Source organism: Notamacropus eugenii, chromosome 1, assembly GCF_028372415.1.
Source record: "Notamacropus eugenii isolate mMacEug1 chromosome 1, mMacEug1.pri_v2, whole genome shotgun sequence".
Lineage (NCBI taxonomy): Eukaryota > Metazoa > Chordata > Mammalia > Diprotodontia > Macropodidae > Notamacropus > Notamacropus eugenii.
In genome coordinates, this window is record NC_092872.1 from 168823477 (window position 1) to 168847483 (window position 24007).

The window sequence follows — 24007 nt, forward strand, 5'->3', positions numbered from 1 at the left end:
TCTGTCAGTACGTGGGTAGTATACTTCCTCTCACCAGCCCTCTGAAATCATAATCGTTACATTTATCAGAGTACTTAAGTTTTTCAAAGTTGTCTTAACATTCTTCTTTCTTACTTTCTGGCACCATTGTTTTCATTGTTGAGCCTAGGGTTATCCATCCATCAAGGACTCATTTTCCTCCAAAAGTTTCACCATAGCCCTCCTAGGTCATATTGTCCTTGCCTTTGGTGTGTTTCTTGCCTCCAGAGATTGGTTTTCCATATGTACTCTCATCCTAGCTTTCACACGTGTTGATCCTGTACATAGAGGTCAGAAGTCAAGATGGAAATTGAAATAAACCCTCCAGAAGTTTGCTAGAGGCCACTGAAAGACATATTTACTTGGCATCTTACTGCGTATTGACAATCTTTTCCAGTGCACCACAAATTGTCCTGGATCTGAAACCAGCTTCCCAGTATTGATCTTTCAAGATTTGTCTTGGCCTAAATCTGTGTCCATAGAATTAAACATACAGCTCTGGGAACTAAGGGATAGGTCGTGCACCAGTGACATTTGTAGTAAGCCACAAAGGACATTTAATATTGTACTATGGTTCCCTTGTATTCATATAATGACTGAGATTATAGCGTTTGGATTGCAGCACTGGGTATAACAGAAACACTGTGCTGCTGTGTATTTAAATATGTTTGTTTAAAATTCCAATAATTCTTGTTAATTTGACACCTTTTTAGGTGTGGATGCTAATAAATAATTTGCTTTGTAGACATTAACCCAATTAAGTAACACTGCGGAATTAGATTGAATGGTTTTTTTCTTCTCCTGCAGGCTCACCTGTTGTGCTGCATCCAGCATTGTTTGGCATGGTACAAGAATAAAGTGGTGCCCTTAGAGGAGGAGGAGGAAGAGGAGGAAGAAGGATTCCAGCAAGACTTAGAAGACATGTTGGAATCAATTACCAGTCGTATGATCAAGAGTGAGCTAGAGGACTTTGAGTTGGTAATTGATGTTTCTTCAGGAGTGTGATGACCTGGGTAATGGAAGTGTTTAACAATTTATTCATTTACTCAATTTTTGTCTTTCAGGATAAATCAGCAGATTTCTCTCAGTCCACTAGTGTTGGCATCAAGAATAATATCTATGCTCTCCTAGTGATGGGAGTGTGTGAGGTCCTGATCGAATATAATTTCAATATAGGCAATTTCAGGTAAAGGATAACTATGCCTATCCATTTATTATTAATAGGGCATGTTGATAAATAAGGATCTTAATTTTTGGTTTCAACTGAATTCTTATCAACAGCACTCATTCTGTAGATCACAGAATGTGTCTTTTTCTGATAGGTCCACAATCTAAAAATTTTCACTTTAGTTCTTCATACCATAGTTACAGAGTGTGCCAAATGGGTATGTGAATGTATAGTTTTTCCTTTGTAATTCAAGCCCTGAATTTAAGAGCTTCCTTTGATTTTAATGGAGAAATTTTAGTTTCTATTGGAAGTGTTCTAGACAGATTTGCATGACTTATGGGTGATTATGCTGTCTAATGGAGATGAAAACTATTGGTCTTATCATGTGGTCATATGAGTACATGTCGGGGCAAACATAGTAGTTTGATGATTACCTTTACTGCTTTTTCCCTTCTCACAGTAAAAATAAATTTGAGGAGGTTCTGAGCCTATTTCAGTGTTATAGCAGACTCTCTGATATCCTCAAGGAGAAAGCTGGAAAAGGCAAGTCTACAATGGGGAACAAAACAGTTCGTAGTTTCCTGTCCATGAAATTTGTGTCTACTCTGCTTGTGGCTCTATTCAGGTAAGGTCTCTCAATGTTACCATCTGGGAAAGTCGTTGGTTCTTAATTTGTTTTCAGATATCTTCTAAATTCCGTGAATTTGACTGAAATTCCCCAGAAGAACAGTGTGTTTTTGCAAGTATATCAGCATGTATGAAGCAATAGGATTTCTTCATAAGCTCATGGCTCTGTGGAAGAGAAACACCCCCGCTCAGATTCACTAATATGTCCCAAATCAGCACCAGTATCTCTGCCAATTTCCTACATTTCTTGTTTATTGTGTGTGCTACTCAATCACAAAAACATTACTCTGTGGAAGACAATACCAAATAAACTTTAATGAAATAATACATGTTGAAATGAGATACCTCAGGAAGATAAAAAGATATGAGGGATAATGTAGGGATGAATTTCAGCCAAGACTATAGTCAGAAGCAGTTATATAATGGAAAAAGAACTGGTTAAATGCAAAAAACTTTGGTCTCTAAGAGTCAGGAAACCTGAGTTCAAGTCTCATCTCTGCCTTTAATCCTCTAAGGTCTTCAGTTCCTTCTCACCTATAAAATAAAGGTGTTTCACCAAATGACTTCTAAAAGCCCATCTAATACTGACACTGTATAATGCAAATGCTATTGGAAACTCACGTGATGTGAATGTGTGAAAAAAAGAGAAGAAAGAAAAGTATGACAAGAGAAACCTGCATAGTAAAGAAAGACAAATTTTAAAGAGCAGATAAATAAAAGGGCAAAGTGAGGAATACAGGCAAGGTAAGTACAAGAAGTCATAGACCCTGAGCTACAAGATGGAAAGTTGATCTCAAAGGCCAGCCTCAACGATATCCAGGTCTTCTAATTATTTTTCTTTTTTATTTAATTGATGAATTTTGTTTTGATATGGCATACAAACTTCAACAAACTCAAAGCTAACCCCAACAAAGTACAGTCCCCCAAAGTTAAGCAAATAAATTTGCAAAACATCATGAAAAAATGGCTATATCTAATAGTACATGTAACCTTACACTAGTTTTCCATTTTTCCTAATTAATAACTTTACTCCTTTTTTTTTTTTAAAAAAGGTTGCCTTTTGTTAAAATATTGCAGGCTTAATTTTAATAAATTAGTGCTAATGTCTATTATATTCAATTTGAGTTTTATTGACATTAAAAATTGTCATTTGGGAAAAAAAGTCATTTATATAGCTATCCTTGTGTACATTCTTTTAGTTCTTTTTTCTTTACTGTATCACTTTATAGAAGTGTTCCCCTATTTCTTAGAATTACTCGTATTCAAGAAATGGCTGTTCCTTAGCAATAATATTTATTACATTTGTGTATCACAATCTGGCAACTCCCCAATCATCAGCCCAATTATTTTTCTTTTTTTTTTTTTCTTTTTTTCTGCCTTAGAGATAGTTCCCAAGGCCATGAAGAAAGTTTATCTGTCCTTCGGTCCAACAATGAATTCATGCGATATGCTGTGAGTGTTGCCCTCCAGAAAGTGCAGCAGCTAGAGGAGACAGGGCAAGTGGATGGTCCCGATGGTCAGAATCTGGATAGAATTTTCCAAAATCTCTGTGAAATCACTCGGTAAGTCACTGATTCTTTTGAACCCTTGCTTTTTCCATCTTTTATGGAAAAGGACCCACAAAGGAAAAGGTTTTGATTCAGTTCAAGGAGCATTAGATAAGTACCTGCCATTGTGTTTAGGGACACAAGAACCAGAAAGAAACAGTTCTTTTTTCGCATGAGGTTGATACTTTTTTTTTTGATGGGGGAATGGAGTGGGGAGGAAGGGAGAAGAGAATGTGAATATAGAGTGTGGTTGACCTGGCTGTGATAAAAGAAGCCTTTATGGCCATACCACTGTCATCTGAATCAGCTGGCACATGTGAATGTGATCTTCTTTGCAGGGTCTTGCTATGGAGGTATACTTCAATTCCCACTGCGGTGGAAGAGTCAGGAAAGAAGGAGAAGGGTAAGACCATCTCCCTCCTGTGTTTAGAGGGCTTGCAGAGGATCTTCCACACAGTGCAACAGTTCTTTCCTTCCAAGATCCATCAGTTCCTCAAGGCTCTCGGTAGGTACTTGAAATATAAAGAAATAGGCTTGAACCCAGCTTCTCTTTACTGCTGGCTTTCTGCTTGCAACCTTAGAAAACTTAGAAAATGACATCTTGAACTCCTGAGAATAGTTTTGATTTGCTAAGGAGTGACATCTAGTGGTTATTAAGTTGCATTTACTAAGCTGCATATGATTAGGAATAGTCATAGAAAAATTTAGTGTGGTATTTTAAAAGCCTGCAGGATGTATGAGATAATCTTTTAAAAATTATTACTGATTGCTTTTGTTTTTATATCACCCAGTATATCCCTCCCTCTCTTAGAAAGGCATCTCACAGAATGGAAAAGAGAAAAACATAGTTGAGTAAAACTACCTAACATTGAAAAAGCCTGACATATCTAGTGTTCTGTATTCACAGCAGCCCCCTCTTCCCCACTCTTGCAAAGAAGGTGGGAAGGTGCCTTCTTCTATCTCTTCTTTGTTGTTGTTCAGTCGTTTTTTTTTTTTCAGTCATGTCCAATTCTTCGTGACCCCATTTGGGGCTCTTATAGGTATGAGGTGGTCCCTCAGGGTTGTTTTAATTTGCATTTCTCTAATCAACTAGGGTTTTAGAGCATTTTTTCATATGACTATAGAAAACTTTAATTTCTTCACCTGAAAATGGGTGGCAGTATCTTATATACTAGAACTTTATCACACATATCTGATATAAAGATTTTGCCTAATCACCCATTTTCCTTCTTATCTTCATTGCATTAATTTTGTTTACATAGAAGCTTTTGAATTTCATGTAATTGAAATGATTTTTTAAAATCACTTTTGAAATCTAATCACCCTTTTAGTTAAATATTTATCCTGGAACCAGAGCTGTAAAAAGTACTTGCTCTTATTCTCTTCTAGTTTTTAATGGTAAGACCATTAATATTTAAAGCAATACATCCATTTTATGTTTATCAGTGAAAGATATAACAATTTCTACTGGACTGCTTTCCAGTTTTCCTAGTAGTTGTCTCCAAACAGAATTCTGGCCTGAGTAATTTATGTTTTTCGATTTCATTTTGCACAGTGTTTTTGAGCTAATAATTTTTCCTATTCCTTATCATCTAGTTTGTTCCAGTGATCTACATTTCTGTTTTTTAATTAGTATTCAATAGTTTTAATGATTACTGCTTTTCAATGTAGTTTGAAGTCTGGAGGTGAGGAATGGAGGTGGTGGAAATTAATCTTCTAAATCTGCCACTGAACACTGCTTGATATCAAAAATAGACCTATTTTGTCTAATCGGAAGAAAAACGTGAATCCATATCAAAACATTTAGCTTCCTTTCCTAGATATCACTAATGAAGATGAAGGAGAAGAAGATGTTAATATCACCCAGAGAGCAACTTTCCAGATTAGGCAGTTTCAGGTGAGTGGTTTTGAGTAGGTCATCTTAAATTTGGCAAAAATACAAGGAAAAAAATGATCAGTTGCTGCAGTAATGTTAGTGAATTGATTTGGCTTAAGCACTGAAAATGATTCTTGGGAGGAGAGATGGGAGTCCATAGTAGAAGCAGCTGATAAGAACGGGAACTGTGGTAAATGTTTTCTTTTTGAGAGGAAAAAAGCCAGAATATTTTTTTCTAGATCACAAAATGAACAGAACAGAGCTCTTAGGACTGACAGGAGATGCAGTTATCTTGAGTGTCTTGGTGTCCCTTGGGGTTCTGTCCTTGGCCCTCTTCACCCTCTGTATTACTTTATGTGGTAATCTCATCAGCTGCCATAGAGTTACCTTCTGTATACTGAAGATTCTTAAATCTACATTTCCTGCCCCACTTTCTCTGATGATCTCCTATCTTGCATCTCCAGGTGCCTATCACACATCTCAAACTAGATATCCCATAGACAAAATCAGTATGTCCAAAACAACTCATTATCTTTTTCCCCAAACCCTCCCCTCCAACCTCCACCCATTTACCTTCCCTATTACAATAGAGGGCAACACCATCTTCCCAGAACCTCAAATTCACAACCTAGGAGTTATCCTGGATTCCTCACTGTCTCTCTCCCCCATATCCAAGCTATTGCCAAGTCCTGTCAATTTCACTTTTTCAACATTTCCTGAATATACCCCCCTCTCTCCTCTTGACACTGTCATCCCCTGGTGCAGGCTCTTGTCACATTCTCATGCCTTGGTTGCTGCAATAGCCTGCTGGTAGGTCTGCCTGCTTCAAGTCTCTCCTCATTCCAAACCATTCTCCATTCAGCCACTTTACTAAAGTGATTTTCCTAAAGATCAAATCTGATCATGTCACCCCCTCACCCACTCAATAAGTTCCACTCAATAAATTCCAGTGGCTTCCTGTTGCCTCCAGGAGCAGATACATAACTCTCTATTTAGCATTCAAAACCCTTTATAACCTGGCCCCCTCCTACCCTAGTCTGTAAGATGGAATCAACTCTGAAACTCTTACCTCAGATCACTTCTCTCCCAGTCATCATACCCCAGCACATGTAACCTCCTTTTTCAGCTTCTTTCTGTCTTGTCTTCCCCCATTGGATTGTGAACTCTTTGAGGGCAGAGATTTTTTGCCTCATTTTGTGTCCCCAGCACATTAACACAGTGCCTGCCACAGAGTAGAACATCAGGTCCAACTTTTTTATTATACAGATGAAGAAACTGAACTACAGAGAAGGTAAGTGATTTTCCCAGGATCACATGAGTCTGAGACAGACTTGAGCACAGGGCGTCCTATCCACAAACCTAGTACCTTATGCACTGTGCCACCTAGCTGCCTGGCAGCTTCAGTCACAAAAAGATGATGTATAGGTACTGTCTTTAAGGTAAAATTATTCACTTACTAGAATCTGAGTATTATCCCTTTACTTTGAATCCATAGGATGGTTAGAATATCTCTATCACATTGGTCATAACTTGGTTTTTAGTCTCAGACTAGAAATTCCTAAAATATTTTGTTGTTTATCCCTCAAATAAGCATTATATTTCTGGGATGTTGAAACTTATCAAAACTTTATTTGCTTTTAATTCTCCCCCTGACATAGAAATCTCTGACTAAATTATTTCTCCCTTATACCAGGCAGGAAAGACAGTATGGCGCAGTGGATAGAATTGGCCTGGGACCTTTGACACAAATAGGCTATGTGAACCTGGGCAAATCATTTAACCTCTCATCATTCTAAGCAACTCTCTGAAACTCTAAGTTGGAGAGATAGGGCCTGTCTGCTCTGGGAAAGCAGTTGTTTCCTCTTCTAGGAGCTCCTTATACCAGTGAAATCAAAGCCCTAATCACACCGCATCTTTACCAGGAAGACATATCTGTCAATAATCCTGTGAACTTTCTTCACGCAGCGATCTCTAGTGAACCTGCTCAGCAGCCAAGATGATGATTTCAATGGCAAAGAGGCTGTCCTATTAGTGACTGTTCTTTCCAGTTTGTCCAAGCTACTGGATCCCTCCTCCCCTCAGGTACTGGTACTAAGCTTTGAATTATCAGGTTAGCTTTCCTCAAAAAAGATAGTTTTGCATCATGAAAATAATTGGATACCCTGTTTTAGCATATTATAAAGTATCTATATATGTTTGCTTCTGCCTTAAAGTTAACTCCCATTAATATAAGCTGTATATTGTCTCAATCAGTCTTCCTGTCAAGCTGTATATGTGAAAGCATTCTGGCTTTGCTACTTAATATCTATATGACCTTGGACTAGTATGAATGGTCTGTTTCCTCTCTATACAATGGTGGAGTTTAACTAGATGATTTTGTAAAGTTTCTTCCAGCTCTAGACTTATAAACTTTAGTTTCTGATACTCCATAGTCAACTGGGATCTTCTTTACCATGCCCTCCTCCTAGAGTCAGTGTGAATAATGTTACAGACTGGTAGGAAAATGACCAGAGCATTCTACAGGAGTCTTTGCCACCAGGTCAGCTGAAGGAAGAGAAGTACCGCATCAGGTGGGGATGCATGGAGCCATGGAGATGTATGCTGCAGCTCAGAGAGCCAGAGGTGTCTCTCTTTTCTTGGCCTCTTTCACTGAGGGACATTCTACTTGGAAAATACAGAAATGAGGAGAGGGGCAGTTCTTACCAGATCCAAGGATGCTGTGTCCTTGAAGGGCTGGGCTGCCAGATTGCTTTCCTTCACTTGGAGAAGGAGTTGGAGGCACTTTAGGCCAGCCTGTGATTTCTAGATTCTGAAAGAAATGGTCTTGAGGTAAAAGGGTCTAAGAGAAGAAAAAGACTTGAATATGAGGGAGGAGGAATGATGGGTAATTTAGAGGGCTTTGCACTTCGGAAGAAAGTTAGAGATTGAATTTGGGAAAGGAAGAATGTAGGACTTGGAGAATCATTGAAGACCAACAACTGTAGCTGAAGGAAGGACAGTATGGAAGAGAGGGATCAGAGGAAAAGGGACTCGTAAATGAGGTGATTGGGAAGGTAAGAAAGGCATCTGCAATATTGTTAAGAGAAGACCACAACAAATGTGAGTGAGAGAAGGGAAAAAAGTTAGGTGAGGCTGTCAAGTTGTGAAAAACTGTGATAAAAGAGCAAAGGGGTGGAGAAAGACAATTTTTTTAAAGGGAGTAAAGGTGTGTTAATGAAATGCTAAGGAGATAAGCTATTAAAAACCTACAGGCAGTTTGGGAACCTGAGGCTCTGTCAGGAAAGCAGGGTAAATTTTGTAGTGGTTTGCATGAAGGGTGTGATATTCATATTTCTGCCATGGCCAAATGACTGCTATCTGTTCAAAGAGCAGACTAGTCTCCCTCCTGAAAGAGAAGGTGAATATACTTGAGGAGCATCTCTCCATGAGAAAAGATCTGAAGAAGCAAAGAGGAAATCTGATCATCTGTGTCAGGAAGTTGGAAAATGGAAGAGTGTCACATAGGAGGAAAGGAAGAAGAACAATTATACATTTGGAACTAAAAAAAAAATTTAGGAATACGTTTTGGATTTCTGGACCCTGGCTTAAAATGTAGAATGACAGGCCTCAAGCCAGAGCTGGAGTATACCTAAAAAACATTGATAAGAATGTAATAAGATAATATTTGTAAGGCACTTTACACAGTGCTAACACATAAGTGCTTAAGAAGTGCTTATTCTCTCCCTCTCTCCCCTCCTTTGTCGCATTTTCAGATGACACAAAAGTGAGAGGAATAACCCATACACTGGAAGACAGTCAAGATCCAAAATGATCTTGATGGTCTCAGGCAGGGCTGGGGAACCTATGACCTTCTATGTCCTTGGGTGTAGCCTTTTGACTGAGTCCAAGTTTTACAGAACAAATTCTTTTACTAATGGGATTTGTTCTGTGAAGTTTGGATCCAGTCAAAGGGCCAAATTTGACGCCCTGGAGGGCCACATGTGGCCTTGAGGTCACAGGTTCTCCACCTAGAGTATTGGGCTGAATCCAATAAGACAAAATTCGGTAAGGATAAATGTAAATTCTTGTTCTTGGGTGCAAAAAAAATCAAGTATAAGATAGGAAAGGCATAATTAGACCGCACTTGTTTATGGAAAAAATTTTGTCACTACAGGTCAGCAGCATGAAATGACAGCCAAAACTAATACAATCTTGGTCTACATTAAGAGGGGCACACCTTCCAGGAATAGGGAAGTGATGGTCCCACTCTCCTCTGCCCTTGTCAGAGGGCATGTTGAATTTTAAATGCTTACAGGACCTTCTTTTTGAAATGTTTAGTAGGCATTTGTTGATCCATGACTATAGCTCAGTAGAAGAGAATATCTATATTGATCTGTAGATCTAAAAGTCATTAGCATGAGATGAGTAAACTCATGTATGCTGATGAAGTCACCAAGAGAATATTGAGAGAGACAGAAAAGAGAAAAGGGCCTTGGACAGCCTTGGGGTATACAAGTTAGAGACTGTGATATGGATGATGATCTAGCAAAGGACACTAACTAGGGGGTGTTTAAAAAAGGGGTAGGAGGAGATCTGAAAGAGAGACAATATCCAGGAGAAAAGTGGTTGACAGTGTCACAGAGGTCAAGAAGGATGAGGATTGAGCAGAGCCCATCAAACGTGACAGTTATAAGATCATTGGTCACTTTGGAGAGAGCAGTAACAGAGTGAAGATGTTAGAAGCCAGACAACAAAGGGCTGAGAAGAGACAGAAGAAAAGTCAAGGCAATGAGTATAAAACAGTGATTCTTAACCTGTGATTTGTGGCCTTTAAAAAAACTTAACATTTTGATAGCTGCATTTCAATGTAGCTGGTTTCATTTCTAATCCTAGATATTTCATTTTGTACATTTTAAAAGCTCGTTCAGAGAAGAGGTCCATAGAGAACCTAGCAAAGAGGTCTGTGGCACACCTACAAGTTAAGAACCAACTGCTGGTGTGGCTGGTTTCTTCTAAAAGTTTGACTGAAAAAAGGAGTGGAGATAAAGGATGAGAACTTGAAGGGGTAGTAGGATCGAGAGAAGATTTTTCAAGCATTTAAATGTGTACGCAGCAAGGAAGGAACCAGAATCTTGGGAGGAAGTGAAAATAAGAGACAGAGGGGATGGTTGTGAGGATAGAGAAGATAGGAAGGGACAAGATCAAGGATGCATATAGAGGTGTTGGCCTTAGAGCAGAGGTGGGTCATCTATTCCTCAGACTAGAGTAAAGGAACAGAGAGTGGGGGAGGGGGAAAGGTGATGATAGTTACAAGATTAAAAAAGGGGAAGAGAATCCCCATGGCACATGGCCTCTACCTTCTCAGTAAGGTGTAAGGTAAGGCCTCAGCCATGAGAGTGAAGGGGAGGAGTAATGAGGGAAGCTTGAGGAGAGAAATTTGAAGCAACCCCTGTGGAGAATGGGGTAGAGAATTAGATAAAACAAATTTACAGTGGACCCAGTCAGTGTAGTTGCATGACTATTCTTATGGAAAAAAATGAAGATGTGTGGGCAAAATAATAATACAGTTAGAAGATTTGGAATTAGTTAAATACCCAAATCCAGTCATCATTAATGATTCCATGTCAGCTTGGAAAGGTCTCTCTGTTGTATTGTGCTAGGGATCTCTCCTTTACTATATGCTAACACCTTTATCAGTTACTTGGATAAAAGCATAGATGGCATGTTTTTTAAATTTGTAAAAGAGAGAATGCTAGGGGCAAGACAGCAAAGCACACATTCCTCACATACTCCCTTGGAAAACTGCCATGTGGAAGATGAACTGGTAATGACTGACTGAGTCCAACCATTCAACCAGGTGAGATCCATCTAGCTGTACTGTTAGTTAGCCCACTTTCTAACTTTTCCTATATCAAATCCTTCACTAAAATCATACTGACATGCAGTGCAGCTAGACTGTTAGAAGGAAAGAGCGTGACTGAATGTCCTGTTCAGTGGTCATTAAGGACCAACTTCATGCATAATACTATCTTAGTTGTACATTGAACTCTTCTGTACCTTCTTATCCTGTTCCACAAGTCTTTACCCAGTAAGCTGAGTACTCTTCCACAGATCTCTTAGCATCATGTAAGTACCAGTGGAGCATCTGTGCTGTTCATAATTGTTCATTTCACTGCATGACCTGCCCATCTTCTTTTTTCAGTCATACATTCTTCTGATATCTCTTATGCCACTCCTGTACTATTCTTTGTTGGTAGCATGTTTCATTGGTCTGCACTTTTAATTCTTTGAAGTCTGATATGCATCACCAGAAGAATATTGGGGTTAAAAAGACAGACCTTTGTTTCAGGTATAACCTTGGGTTAATTAAAAGTCCAGAGTTTCCCAAAGGCAGTCCAGCCTGCTCTTGTCCCTTTTTCACATCTGGATCTAGTTCATTGCCCATTTTATTCATCTACAATATTTGCCTGATAGACCAGCTTTATGGACTGTTCCAGCAATCGTACATCATAGCCTGTCATTTTTTATCCACTTGTTTTTTCCTATGTGACTAGCTGGCCAAGTTTTGTTTTTTTGCATGATTATGGAACTCATTTGGGACCGTTTTATTGCTGAGGAGTTTGATGCAATCAGCATAATGGTATCTATAAACTGGAGCATTTGTAGCAACTAAAAAGCAGTAGGGAATCCTTTTATTTTGTACTCTTGATGGATAGTCTCCATGACAGTGGCAAACACTTTTGGCAAGTATACATCTCCCTGTTTTATGGATCACTTGAGATTAACAATCAGAAAATCACTGAACAAAAGTTCTCTGCTGTTCTGACATTGCTGAAGACATCAAGAATTAGAAGAGAGTTAATGGGGGGAAAAACTCTTTGCAGCAAATTTTTCTGATGAAGGTCTAATATCTAAGACATGGGTTAGACACATGGGTAATCCACATACACACACACACACACACACAAACAAGAGCCATTCCCCAATAGATAAGTTGTCAGAGAATATGGACCAGCATTTCTCAAAAGAAGTACAAGCTATCAAAAATCATATTTTAAAATGTTCAAAAATCACAAATATTAAGAGAAATGCAAATTATGGTAAAGTTTCACCTCACACCCCTCAGATTGGCAAAGATAATAAAAAAGAAAAATGCCCATTGTTGGAGGGAATGTGGGAGAACAAGCACCTTAATGCACATAAATTATAGCCATTCTCCTAGCAAACAGTTTGGAGCTACACCTAAAAAAAGACACTAAACTTTCTATATTTTTTGACCCACTGATGTTATTACTAGGCCTGTGCCCCAAAAAGATCATTGAGGGAAAGGACCCATATGTACAAAAATATTTACAGGAATTCTACATTTGTGGCAAAGGACTAGAGACTAAAGGGTTGCCAAGCAACATGGGACGAGCTGAAAGAAATTATACTATATAAATATAATGGAATATTATGTCGGAAGAAATTACAATAAAGGATGGATCTAGAGAAATCTAGGAAGACTTCTATGAAATGATGAAAGGAGAACAATTAATACAATGACTATAACATTTAAAGGAAAGAAAACTTTAGAATACTAAACTCTAATGAATGACCAACCACAATTCAAAAAGACTAATGTGTTGGATCATGTTTCCTACCTCTTGACAAAGGTGGTAGACTAGAGGTGTAGGAGACATAAATTTTCAGACATAGCCAGCATATGGATTTTTTCTGTTGTTGTTTTTAACCAGTTTTAGTTGTTAGAAGAGAAAGCTTTGGATTGGGGGGGAGGGGCTGTGGAATGGAGATGGGGGAGATATGAACAATACGGGGAAATTCACATATGAGATCATAGGCAGACAGACATACAGAACAGTTTTGAAAATGCTGTGATGAATTTGGTAATTACTTTTTTTAAAAGATAGGCTTAACAGATTTTTTTGGTTATTGTTTCATGTCCTTCCCCTTCCTTCACAGATAATTTTCATTACATGCAATGGGAAATATTTTCCGTGAACAAAATCAGTGCAGCTAGATACAATGGGAAACTATTCCCCACAAAACTTTGATGATAGCATTCTTTATATGTGTAAATTTAATAACTCCTATCTGGAGATGGCAGGAAGATTAGTAAATTTTAATCCCTGAAACGATGTCAGGTCTTGAATCTTTAAGTCAAGCACAAAATCATTCTGAAAAAAGTCCTTGATTATAGACTTAGAATTAATTTTCAAGAGAATACTAGAACAAAATTGGAATGGATTGTGCCCAAGTTATTGGCAAATCATTTGCTTAGAGTTGGAAATAAATGCCCAGTGGTCATTTATTTTTGACAATGCTTAGAACCCATTTTTTTGTTTGTTACTAACATATGAATGATGATACTTCTACTTTGATACAGCTTATTCAGATGCTGTCCTGGACAGTCAAGATGTGCAAGGAAAACAGTCTGGGTATGTGCTTTTCTTTTTTATGCCACATATAAACCATTGTCATCAAATGGCATTTAGTAAAACAAATATTCTTTGACACTGGGACTATACTAGTCTTCTGTTGGTTTGGTGACTTTGTTCTCTCATGATAGTAGACAATTGCCTTCTCTTATCTGGCTTGGATAGATAGCAAGAGGGTTAGAGTGTGACAGGACAGACTACAACAGAGGTGGGGAACCTGTGGCTTTGAGGCCACACGTAGCTGTCTAAAACTTTGAGTGTGGCCTTTTGATTGAGTCCAGGTTTTACAGAACAAATCCTTTTATTAAGGGGATTTGTTCTGTGAAGTTTGGATTCAATCAAAGGGCTATACTTAAGGACCTAGAGTGCCCCCTGTGGCCTCGACACCACAGGTTCCCCAGCCCTGGACTCCAGTGTGATCTGACCAGCTCTCTTCAGCAGTTTCCCTGCTTTTCTTGGAGTAGGCCAAGGTGGGCTCACGGGCCTGTAACTTGATCATGGAGTACTATTTCCTTTCTTTTCTTAGAGGATGCCTCATTCTGCAAGGGCCTAATGAACCTGCTCTTCAGCCTCCATGTGCTGTGCAAGAGTCCTGTTAGCCTTCTACGTGACCTGGCCCAGGATATCCATGGACAGCTGGGAGATCTGGATCAGGTTTGTCAATGCTGTGAATGCTCCAGGCCTCAGGCTGGAAGCCTGGGAGCCATGAGTCTGTTCTGGTCTGAAAAGAGATCTCCTCTGTGCTGATGACTCTTACTTTCTTCTTCCCCAGGATATAGAAGTAGAAAAACCAAACCACTTTGCTATGGTGAACCTAAGAACCGCAGCTCCCACTGTCTGTGTAAGTGTTGCTACCAGAACCTTGTGGATTATCATTCACTACATACAAGAAGTGACCAAGAACAAACTATAGTAGTTGAAACCCGGGGTCTGGCTCCCATATCTCCGTGTTCCCTGTCTGAGGTGAGGACTACACACGTCATCATTGCTTTTTCTGTTGTAGTTACAGGTTCTCAGTCAGGCTGAGAAGGTCTTGGAAGAAGTAGACTGGCTGATCACCAAGCTGAAGGGACATCTCGGCCATGAGACTCTGTCAGGTAAGTGCTCATTCACGTGAAAATAGTTTGGAACTGAGACTAAAGCCACATTGAACTGTTCTATAGAAGGGAAATTTCTGAGGTTCAGTTAGTGTAACTTTATGTCAGTGTGGTATTTATTGCTGGTAAATCACAAACTTATTTTCACTAGACTCATGATAAAGTAGAAAGACTGAGTGCATTGCTCTAATTTTTAACTCTGTTGAAGCTGTGTTGGGTTTACCGCTGATGTTTTCTCCTCTCAGAGGAGGCTTCTCAGGAAGTCTCGATAAACCAGGCCCTCGAGAAGGCAGCTATCCTGCAACTTGGGACTCTGCTTACAGTTTTCCATGAGCTGGTGCAGACAGCACTCCCATCAGGCAGCTGTGTGGACAGCCTTCTAAGGAACCTCAGCAGAATCTACACCATCCTTACAGCCCTTGTTAAATATGTGAGTAACTGACAGAAGTCATGCTGAGTCTATTCTACCATGACCACCAGCTCAGAACAGGAGAGTCTGCTTTCAAATTCACATCATAAAACTGCAACAAACCAGGTCAGCCTTCTTCCAAGGCCTTATAGTAGTCATTGGTTTGGTCTTATTTGAGATAGGCCTCTCCAGCATTACCTAACAGACCTGTTAGATAAGTATATATATCCCCATTTTTTCAGATGAGGAAACTGAGGTTTGGAATGGTTAAGTGACTTGCCCAAGGTCATGTGACTAGTAAGTAATGATTCTACATTAGAACCCAAGTCTCCTGACTTCTGCAGAGGCAGCTGGTGACACAGTGATAGAGCACTGGGCCTGGAGGCAAGGAAGGCCTGAGTTCAAATGCACAGAGGTGGGGGATAAGGGACCATGTAGATGAAACAGCAAGTAGGCCTGTTTGGCTGGAGCATACAGTGTGTGGGAAGGACTAATGTAATCAGCCTGGAAGGATGGGTTAGAGCCAGATTCTGAAGGGCTTTAAATGCCAAATGGAGGTGTTTTTTTTTTTCCTTCTAAATTTAAACACCAAAAAAGCATTTCCAAACACAGCGGAATATAAAAAGAGGACATATCTGTAACTATATCTCTTTCACACCATTTGCTTTTTTAAAAAGTATAAACTTTACACATTACTTTCAAAACTCCCCTGCCTGTCTGTTCTTCTTTCTGAATCTTTGATTTGCCTCTCTGCATTTTTTCAATGAGCAAAAATCCACCTTCTCATCTCTCTCCCAAACTACTCCTCCCATTGAAAATGAAAAAACAACAAAACCTCTTCTTACAGATGTGTTGGTCAAACAAAACCAACTTCAGAGTCCACATAACTATCTCACCTAGCACTGTGTCCTTCGCCTTGTCAGCAGGTAGGGGTCGTGTTTCATCGCTGGTTTTCTAGATTCGTGGCTGATCACTGTGCTGATCAGATTTCTTAATTCTTTCAGAGTTGTTTGTTTTTCCCATGTTGTGGTCACTGTATGCATTGTTCTCCTAGTCCTGCTTGCTGTGTATCAGTTCACATGTGTCTTCCCAGGCTTCTCTGAACCCCCCATTCCATCATTTCTTAAAGCACAGGAGTATGCCATTACATTCACATGCCGTTACTTGTTCAGTCAACAAGTTACAAGTTCCCAGCTTTATAGGCCCCCCAAAACTTTATGTTCATTGCCACTTCAAAAAGCAACATTTTTAGACATCCTCAGTTTCCGAATAATCTCTTCCTTCATGTATGTTTCCTTTGATTCCTCCTCCCCTTTCCCTTCTGTTTCCCCTGTGACTCTTCCCTCCTTACCCATCCCTACTTGTTTCCTTGTTGAGTTGGATGCATTTCTACTACAAACTATGTCAGACTCTTCTCTCGTTCCAGATAAGAGGGAAGTTCCTCTGATTCCCATCCCCCTCATCTCTTCCTCTAATTGTATATTCTTATGCCCCCTAGTTATGAGAAATAACAAATTCTACTCACCTCTTTCTCCTTTCCCCCCTTCAGATTCTTGGAACAGAACCAGTTTACAACCTCTTTTTCTTGTTTATAATGTTCAGTATCCTTGAAAGACAATAAGGTTCTGGAGGGATACTTGTTTCTTCTCCTCATGTTACCATGTTGGAAATACATCATTGTACAACTTCTTCCATTTACTGAGATAAATTTTTCTTTCTCGGTTTCTCTTGACTCTTGTATTTGTATTTCAAAGTTCCCACTCAGCTCTGGTTTTTGATTCAGAGATGTGTGAAAGTCCTCTACTCCCTTGAGGTCCATTTTTTCCCCTTTAGAATTATATTCAGTTTTACCAGGCAAAATATTTTTGGTTTGTAAGCCTTTCTTTTGTGCTTTTTCAAATATTGTATTCCAAGAATTCCCCTGGATTTTAGTAGAAGCTTCAACGTCTTGCATGACCTTTTCTGTAACTGAACTGCTTCTTTCTGTGTGTCTTCAATATTTTTACTTTGTGTGGAAAGCTCTGAATATTGGCTGTGACATTCCTAGGACTTTTTGTTTTGGGGTTATTTTCAAGAGATGATCAGTGAATTATTTCTAGTTTTACTTTACCTTCTGGATCTAATAGATCTTGGCAGTTTTCATTTATGATTATTTTAAATATAGTGTCCAGGCTTTTGTTTTGTAAACTTGGTTTTCAGGCAGTCCAACAACTCAGATTTTCTATCCTTGACCTGTTTTCCAGGTCATTTGTTTTTGATATCACATATCTTATATTTTATTCAGGGTTTTTTTGTTTTTAGTATTTCATGCTGTCCTGGTTTTTAGGGATTCCATTTCTTAGATAGGAACTTTTTACCATTTACCACTTCTTTTAGGCTACTTATTCTTCCACTTCTTATCTCAATGCTTTTATTTCATTTATCTCTCATTTCATTTCTTCTAAGCATTTGTGGAGTCCTTATGGAAAATCTTTTTTCCTTTGAATTTCTCGTTGCAATTTTAGGGAATTAATTTGCAATAATGTTTGATGCTGGTTGATGTTTTCTTTGATTTGCTGATCACTCTCTAGCTTTAGTTCTTGAATCGGGGTCAGGTTGTTCCCCTACCCCGCTTTTGGATAGAGTGTTTGGCTCTGCTTGGTCTCACTCTAGATTTCCATACTGACCTCCACCTCGTGAGGTTTAGCACCCTTCTGAATCTTTGAGGCTCAGAGTGCTGTATCGTTAGGGCCCTCTGTGCCATATCAGGACATTTTTAGGGACTCAGAGCTGCTAGGCCTGGGCTGTCTCAGTCCAAGCACTACAATGCCATTAATGGGATTTTCAAGGTCTCTCCTCTGGTATTTTCTTAGGGGCTCCCCCTGCTCTTGCATCTGGACACAGCCTTGTAGGCTACAAGTGCTCCATCTATGGTCAAGCTGGGAGGTACTGGCCTATGTTTTGTTTGGGATGGACAGGGAGGCTGGGTGGAGGTGGGAAAGACAGGGACAGGGAACGGTCCTTCCCTATTGTGGGCTGCTAGCTGACTTTTGATGCCTTTCTGGAGTGGAATTTGTCACTTAGTGTAGTTTCTCATTGAATTTCTTAATTTTTTCTTTGTCTGATGCAAACTTCAAGGTTTTGCTGACATAGGTATGTGAGGATTGAGAGGTCTGCCTCTCATTCAGGCAATAATCTTGGCAAAAAGTCCAGGAACATTTGTATTTTATCCTAGAAATGACAGGGAACCACTGAAACATCTTACACAGGAAAATAACATGGTTGGACCTCTGTAGTAACGTCATTTGACAGCTTGGTTGAGAATGGTTCAGAATGGGGAAAAGTCGGGTGTAAGGAGGCCCATTTAGGAGGCTGTTTCAGTAGTTCAGGCAAGAGGTCATGAGGGCTTAAAAGAGGACCATGGCCATGTAGGTAGGAAGAAGAGGATGAGAGGAAGAGAATGAATGTGCTTGTAGAGTTGCCAAGACTATCTTTTTGGATAACAGGTGAGGGCACCTGAGTGAAAGACTGAGGCCTGAAGCTGTGGTCCTGAATCATTGAAAGAAGGATGGTGCTTTCTTGACAGGAATAGGAATATAGGGAGGGGGGTTTCTAGGGAATTAATTGTATTCTGGACATATTGCACCTGATACCTGTAGGACATTTTGGTGAAAATAGCAGGTATTTGAAGATGTGAGATTGAAACTCTGGAGGAGTAATGTCACAGAAACCTAGAAGAAGAGAGTATCTAAGAGGAGGTGGGTGGTCAGCAGTGTCAAACACTGCAGGAAGGTAAAGGATGAACAAAGTGATCATTGGTGACCTTGGAAAGAGCAGTTTTAGTTGATTGTCCGAAACAGAAGCAGATGAGAAGTAAGAAAAGTTGTCAACTGCAGACAGTTTTCTCTAGAAACTTGGCTATGCAAAAGAAGGAAAAGATAAGATAACAGCTTGAGTGAGGAATGATGGGGTTGAAAGGCCTCGTAAAATAATGGAAAGCATTAAGAGTCAAAGAGATTCATTTTTGAGTCTTAGCTCTGGGACACTAGGCAAGTCAACATCTCTGAACCTTCTTTTCTTTATGAACTGGTTAGTACTCGTCATTTACTCAGAGCTGTGAATAAAGTGCTTTGAGAGCTGTAGAGTTACTAAGGCAAAGGTGAGCTATCATCATTGTCATCATTGTACCCTGACACTAACATCCGTCCTTGCCAGAGAAAAGGCAAATCATTGAATCATTTGGTATTCATTAGCAAGTATCCTTTGCTTTGTACTTAGCAGATGTTTCAGTCCAGAACAAGAAAACAAAGAGTAGTTCAAACCAGCTAATCAAATCACTGTGTCCAAGAGTAGCCTAATAATCAGAAAGGCATAGAAAATACCATGATGCATTCAGACATTTATACCTGTTCCTAGGCAGTTGACAGTCATGGTGGGACAGGGGAAGGAGCTTCGAAGTGAGTCGTAGTCTTGGCAACATCTGTGTTGGCATTCTCACAGAGGATAATAATGAGATAGCCTGGTGTCCCAGATAAAGGGACAATTGGCTTGATAAGGTAAGGGCCCCTCTAGGCACAGAACTGAGGTGTACTTAAGTGTAGGAAAATCAGGCATGAAGGAAAGGCTTCTGTTCTCTCCCATTCCCCACAATAAAATGCTATATGTGTTTCTGGAAGAAAAGATAGCTTCATCTCCTCAATTCTGTACAAATTCTTCTCTTTTCTCCTATACTTTTGTGACAGTGAGATTTATTCAGCTGAAACTGCTCTTTCCAAAGTTACCCACATCTCTTAATTGGCCAATCTAAGGAATGGCCTTTTCCCAGTCCTCATCTTTCTTGATCTCTCTGCAGCCTTTGACTTTGTCAGTCACTTTCTCCTTCATACTTTCTTTCATGACATTGTTCCATCTTGGTTCTCCTCCTACCTCTTTTTTTGCTGCTTCTCACTTTTCTTGGCTGGATCTTCATCCAGGTCATACAATGTCCTCCAAAGCTTTGTCCTAGGCCCTTTTCTCCCACTATAGCAGGGGTTGACAAACTATGGCCCAAGGCCCAAATTTAACCCATCACCTTTGCCAGCTCCTTCTCTATAACATTTCACTGGTGATCTCATCAATTCCCATGGATTCAGTTACCTCTGTGCTGATGATTCCCAGATATCCAACCTTAACTTGTCTCTCAACCTCCAGACTCCTATCTCCAACTGTCTATTGAGACATCTCAAACTGGATGTCTCAAACTTTTTTTTTGGAGGCAGTCACAGTTAAGTGACTAGCCCAGGGTCACACAGCTAGCTAGTGTCTCAGACTCCAGGGTTAGTGCTCTATCCCATGCCGCATAATTGCCCCTCCTAGACATTTTAAATTCAGTATGTCCCAAACTGAACTCCCCTGTTCCTTACTTCCATAATACTGCCCAGTCACCCAGGCTAACAACCCAGCGGTCATTCCCTTGACTCTCTTTCATCACCATATCCAGTTTGTTGCCAAGGTTACCTCCATAATCTCTCTCTCTCTCTGGCACTGCTACCACCCTGGAGCAGGCCTTCATCACCTCATGCCTAGACTATTGCAGTAGTCTGCTAGGTGAATATCTGCAGTCTACCCTCCACTCAGCTGTCAGTTCTTCCTAAAGTGCAGGTCTGACCATGTCACATATCTCTCTCCCATCAAATAAGGTCCAATGGCTCACTGTCATCTCCAGGTTTAAATACAAAATCCTGTCTTTGACATTCAAAGCCCTTCATACCCAGTGCCTCTTCTACCTTTCCAATCTTTTTACACCTTATTCCCACATAATCTGCAATCCAGTCACACTGGCTTCTTGGTTGTTCTTCATACAAGACGCTGTATGTCCTTACTCTGAGCATTTTCAGTGCCTGCCCCCCAGGCCTGGAAAGCTCTTTCTCCTAACTTCTACCTCCTGGCTTCCTTCAAATCCCAACTAAAATCTTACCTTTTGTGAAAGCCTTTCGCAGGCCTCCTTAGTGCTCCTCCCTTCCCCCTGCTGTCTCCAAGTTATCCTGTCTGTATCTTCTTTGTACAGTTTGTTGTTGGCATGTTATCTCCATTAGACTGTGAGTTCCTTGAGAGCAGGAACTGTTTAGTTCTGCATTTCTTTGTATCCCCGGTATTTATTTAGCACAGTGCCTGAAACATCACAGGTGCTTAAGAAACTCTTGTTGACTTGACTTGAGATATTTCATCCAGGAGCATTACTCAGTGGAAAAGTAATAGTAGTTTACCTTTAGAAGGTGCTTTCATGATAGCTCTGGGAGATAAGTGGCACAAGTATTTACCCCCATTTTATAAATTTAAGAGACTGATGCTCAGGAAAAGCAATGACTTAGCTACCAGTTGGATGCTGGCCCTCCTCATCTCTCCTGGAGCTATATTACAGTACTTTTCAAATTGGTCTCCCTGCCTCAAGTCTCTTCCCCACTCCCACTTAACCTCTACTCAGCTGCCCACTGATATTGCTCAAAACTCCAGTGGCTCCCTATTATCTCCAGTTGGGACATTTCCAGTTTTTACCCTTTACTCTCCTCCAAGCACTCAACCAGCCAGTTACACAGATGATGCACACGCACCCACATCCCCCCACCCCAGACACTTGCACTGGCTGTCCTCTGAGCCTAGATGCACATCCTCCTCCCTCACTTCTGACTCCTGCCTTCCCTGGCCTCCTTTAGGACTCAGCCCAGATGCCACTCTCTACAGGAGCCATTCCCAACTTCCCTCTGTGGCTAGACCCTTCCATTCACACCGTATAGATCCTGCATTTATGTAATTATTCACATGGTTTCTCTCCATTAGAATGGAGGCTAATTGGGAGCAGCATTTGTTTGTATCCTCAGCACTTCAAGCATTGCCTCAAACACTGTAGGTGCTTAATAAATGTTTCTTGACTCAGTGACTTGTCTGTGGTCAGGATTCAAACCCATGCCCTTTGACTCCAAGCCCAACACTCTTTTCCTTCCACCACACTGACTTTCACTGCCGTGTAGGGAAAACTGAAACAAAGATTCTCTTTTCTGTCAGTTTCTCCAGGTTTGCCGTAGCTCAGGAGGAATTCCTAACCGTATGGAAAAACTGGTAGGTTTGCCTTTCAGGAGGGAGGGGAAGGAGAGGTTTTATTTGTAATGCAGTCATTGTACTTCTGCTTTGCAGGTTAAACTCTCAGGCTCCCATCTGACACCCCAGTGCTATGCCTTCATCTCTTATGTGCAGGTAAGCAGAGCAGGGACTATGGGTTTGAGATCTACAATGTAATCAAGTACCCAAAAAGGATTTCTTCCATGTGCACAGAGGCTACTGATAAGAGGCCTGGTATTTTACCAAGTTCACAGCAAATAGTGTCCAGTCTATTGCTGAGCATCTCGTAGCTCCCAGAAGAGAACACACTCTAGGTTCAGAAGCTTTCAAAGGAAGGAGACGTTTCTCTGCATTCATACAGTTTTTACCTGGCAAGAATCCTTTGATTTCATTGGGAAGAAGGCATTTCCTGTCTAGTATTTAGAGGAGGAAATGAACATGTACTTGGGACTAGGGACTTGGTAATACTAAAATTGCTATGGAAAGCCCATTGGGAATATGAACAAAGGGGCAGCGAAGACAGAAATACGGTAGCAGAACTACCTGTCAAGAGGGCAGCGTCACTGCTGATGAGATGAGTCTAACAAGCAGACATAGGCTTTTTCCCTCAGTTCAGCTGAAGAGAGAGCCCTTTCTCTGTTCCCTCTGAATTCTCACGGGGTGAGGCCTGTAGGGACAAACCTAATGGGCATCTTGCTTTCAATTCCTTTAGAACATCCAGAATGAAAGCCTAAGCTTTGCAGGAGAGAAGAAAAAGGAGAAAACTGCTGCAGTTACCACAGCCATGGTAAGTTTAGGCCATGAGTTTTAAATCTTGACACAATTTATTGTTGTCAGTACTCAAGCATTTTGCAATGACCTAACTTGTATCGAGACTTTTTGTTCAATTGAAACATTTTAATTTGGGGTTAAAAATTTTTGCCAAAAAATTTAGGTATTAATTTTTGTGCAGAAAGGGCAAAGGAGTATTGGGCTCTATTCTGTAGGAAGTGTAAAATGGCCATCACAGATCCTCTATTCCAGCCTTCGCTCCCAACATTCTCATTATCTAGATGAGGAAACACAAACACTGGAAACACTGCCCTCAGATCATTAGTTTCATTTGAATCTAGGGTTCCTTACTTCAAATCCAGTCCTCTCTGCCCAGTACCATTGGGGGAGGTTGGTCAGGGAGAAAAGCAACCATTTGCCACTAAACATGAAGCCTAAAGGATATGGAATCCTGGCAAAGCAAATGTATCTGTGGAACTGGAAAAGGAAGCACAAGTACTGAAGATGCTTTAATTTTAACAGCCATAGGAAGTCAAAGTGAGAATGCTATAGGGCCTTAGCCTGAAAGGGCCAGAGTCTCACAGTGCATCCTGGGCCATCTCCAGTCCTCCTGATGAATATCAGGCCACTGGACCCAGATGGCTCAGGAGAAGAAAGTGAGGTTGGTGACCTTGCACAGCCCTCCCTCACTCAAATCAAAGTCAACTGCAAGTCATGTCATCATCTTGATGTCATGGTCCTCTTCGAGAATGAAGGACAAACACAACAACCTGTGAGGAAGTAACCAGAGACATTTTCAAGCGATAAAATGGACCTACTATAATCCATTCTTTAAAAGCAAGTCACTTTGGAGTAATATTTTGAAAAATTCACTTTGGTACATGTTAGGCCCAGGATGGCTTGATGAACCCTGAACTCATCAACAAGGTTTACAATTCCACTTGGTTAAAGAAGCTTTAGTTGGTATCGAAGGTCGTATCTATTCCCCCACTATTCCTATATG

General features: G+C 40.3%; 1 protein-coding gene across 1 annotated transcript in view; it reads left to right on the plus strand.

Moving 5' to 3' along the window:
- FANCI (FA complementation group I) overlaps positions 1–24007 on the plus strand; it is a 57315-nt gene that overhangs the window by 31686 nt on the left and 1622 nt on the right. The window contains exons 22-36 of the mRNA XM_072618081.1: positions 826–996; positions 1083–1204; positions 1647–1811; positions 3196–3375; positions 3699–3865; positions 5181–5257; positions 7202–7318; positions 13602–13653; positions 14180–14307; positions 14426–14494; positions 14657–14750; positions 14996–15180; positions 22180–22233; positions 22309–22368; positions 22946–23020. Of these exons, the coding sequence (XP_072474182.1) occupies positions 826–996; positions 1083–1204; positions 1647–1811; positions 3196–3375; positions 3699–3865; positions 5181–5257; positions 7202–7318; positions 13602–13653; positions 14180–14307; positions 14426–14494; positions 14657–14750; positions 14996–15180; positions 22180–22233; positions 22309–22368; positions 22946–23020 (1716 nt within the window). The remainder of the gene's footprint in view (positions 1–825; positions 997–1082; positions 1205–1646; positions 1812–3195; positions 3376–3698; positions 3866–5180; positions 5258–7201; positions 7319–13601; positions 13654–14179; positions 14308–14425; positions 14495–14656; positions 14751–14995; positions 15181–22179; positions 22234–22308; positions 22369–22945; positions 23021–24007) is intronic.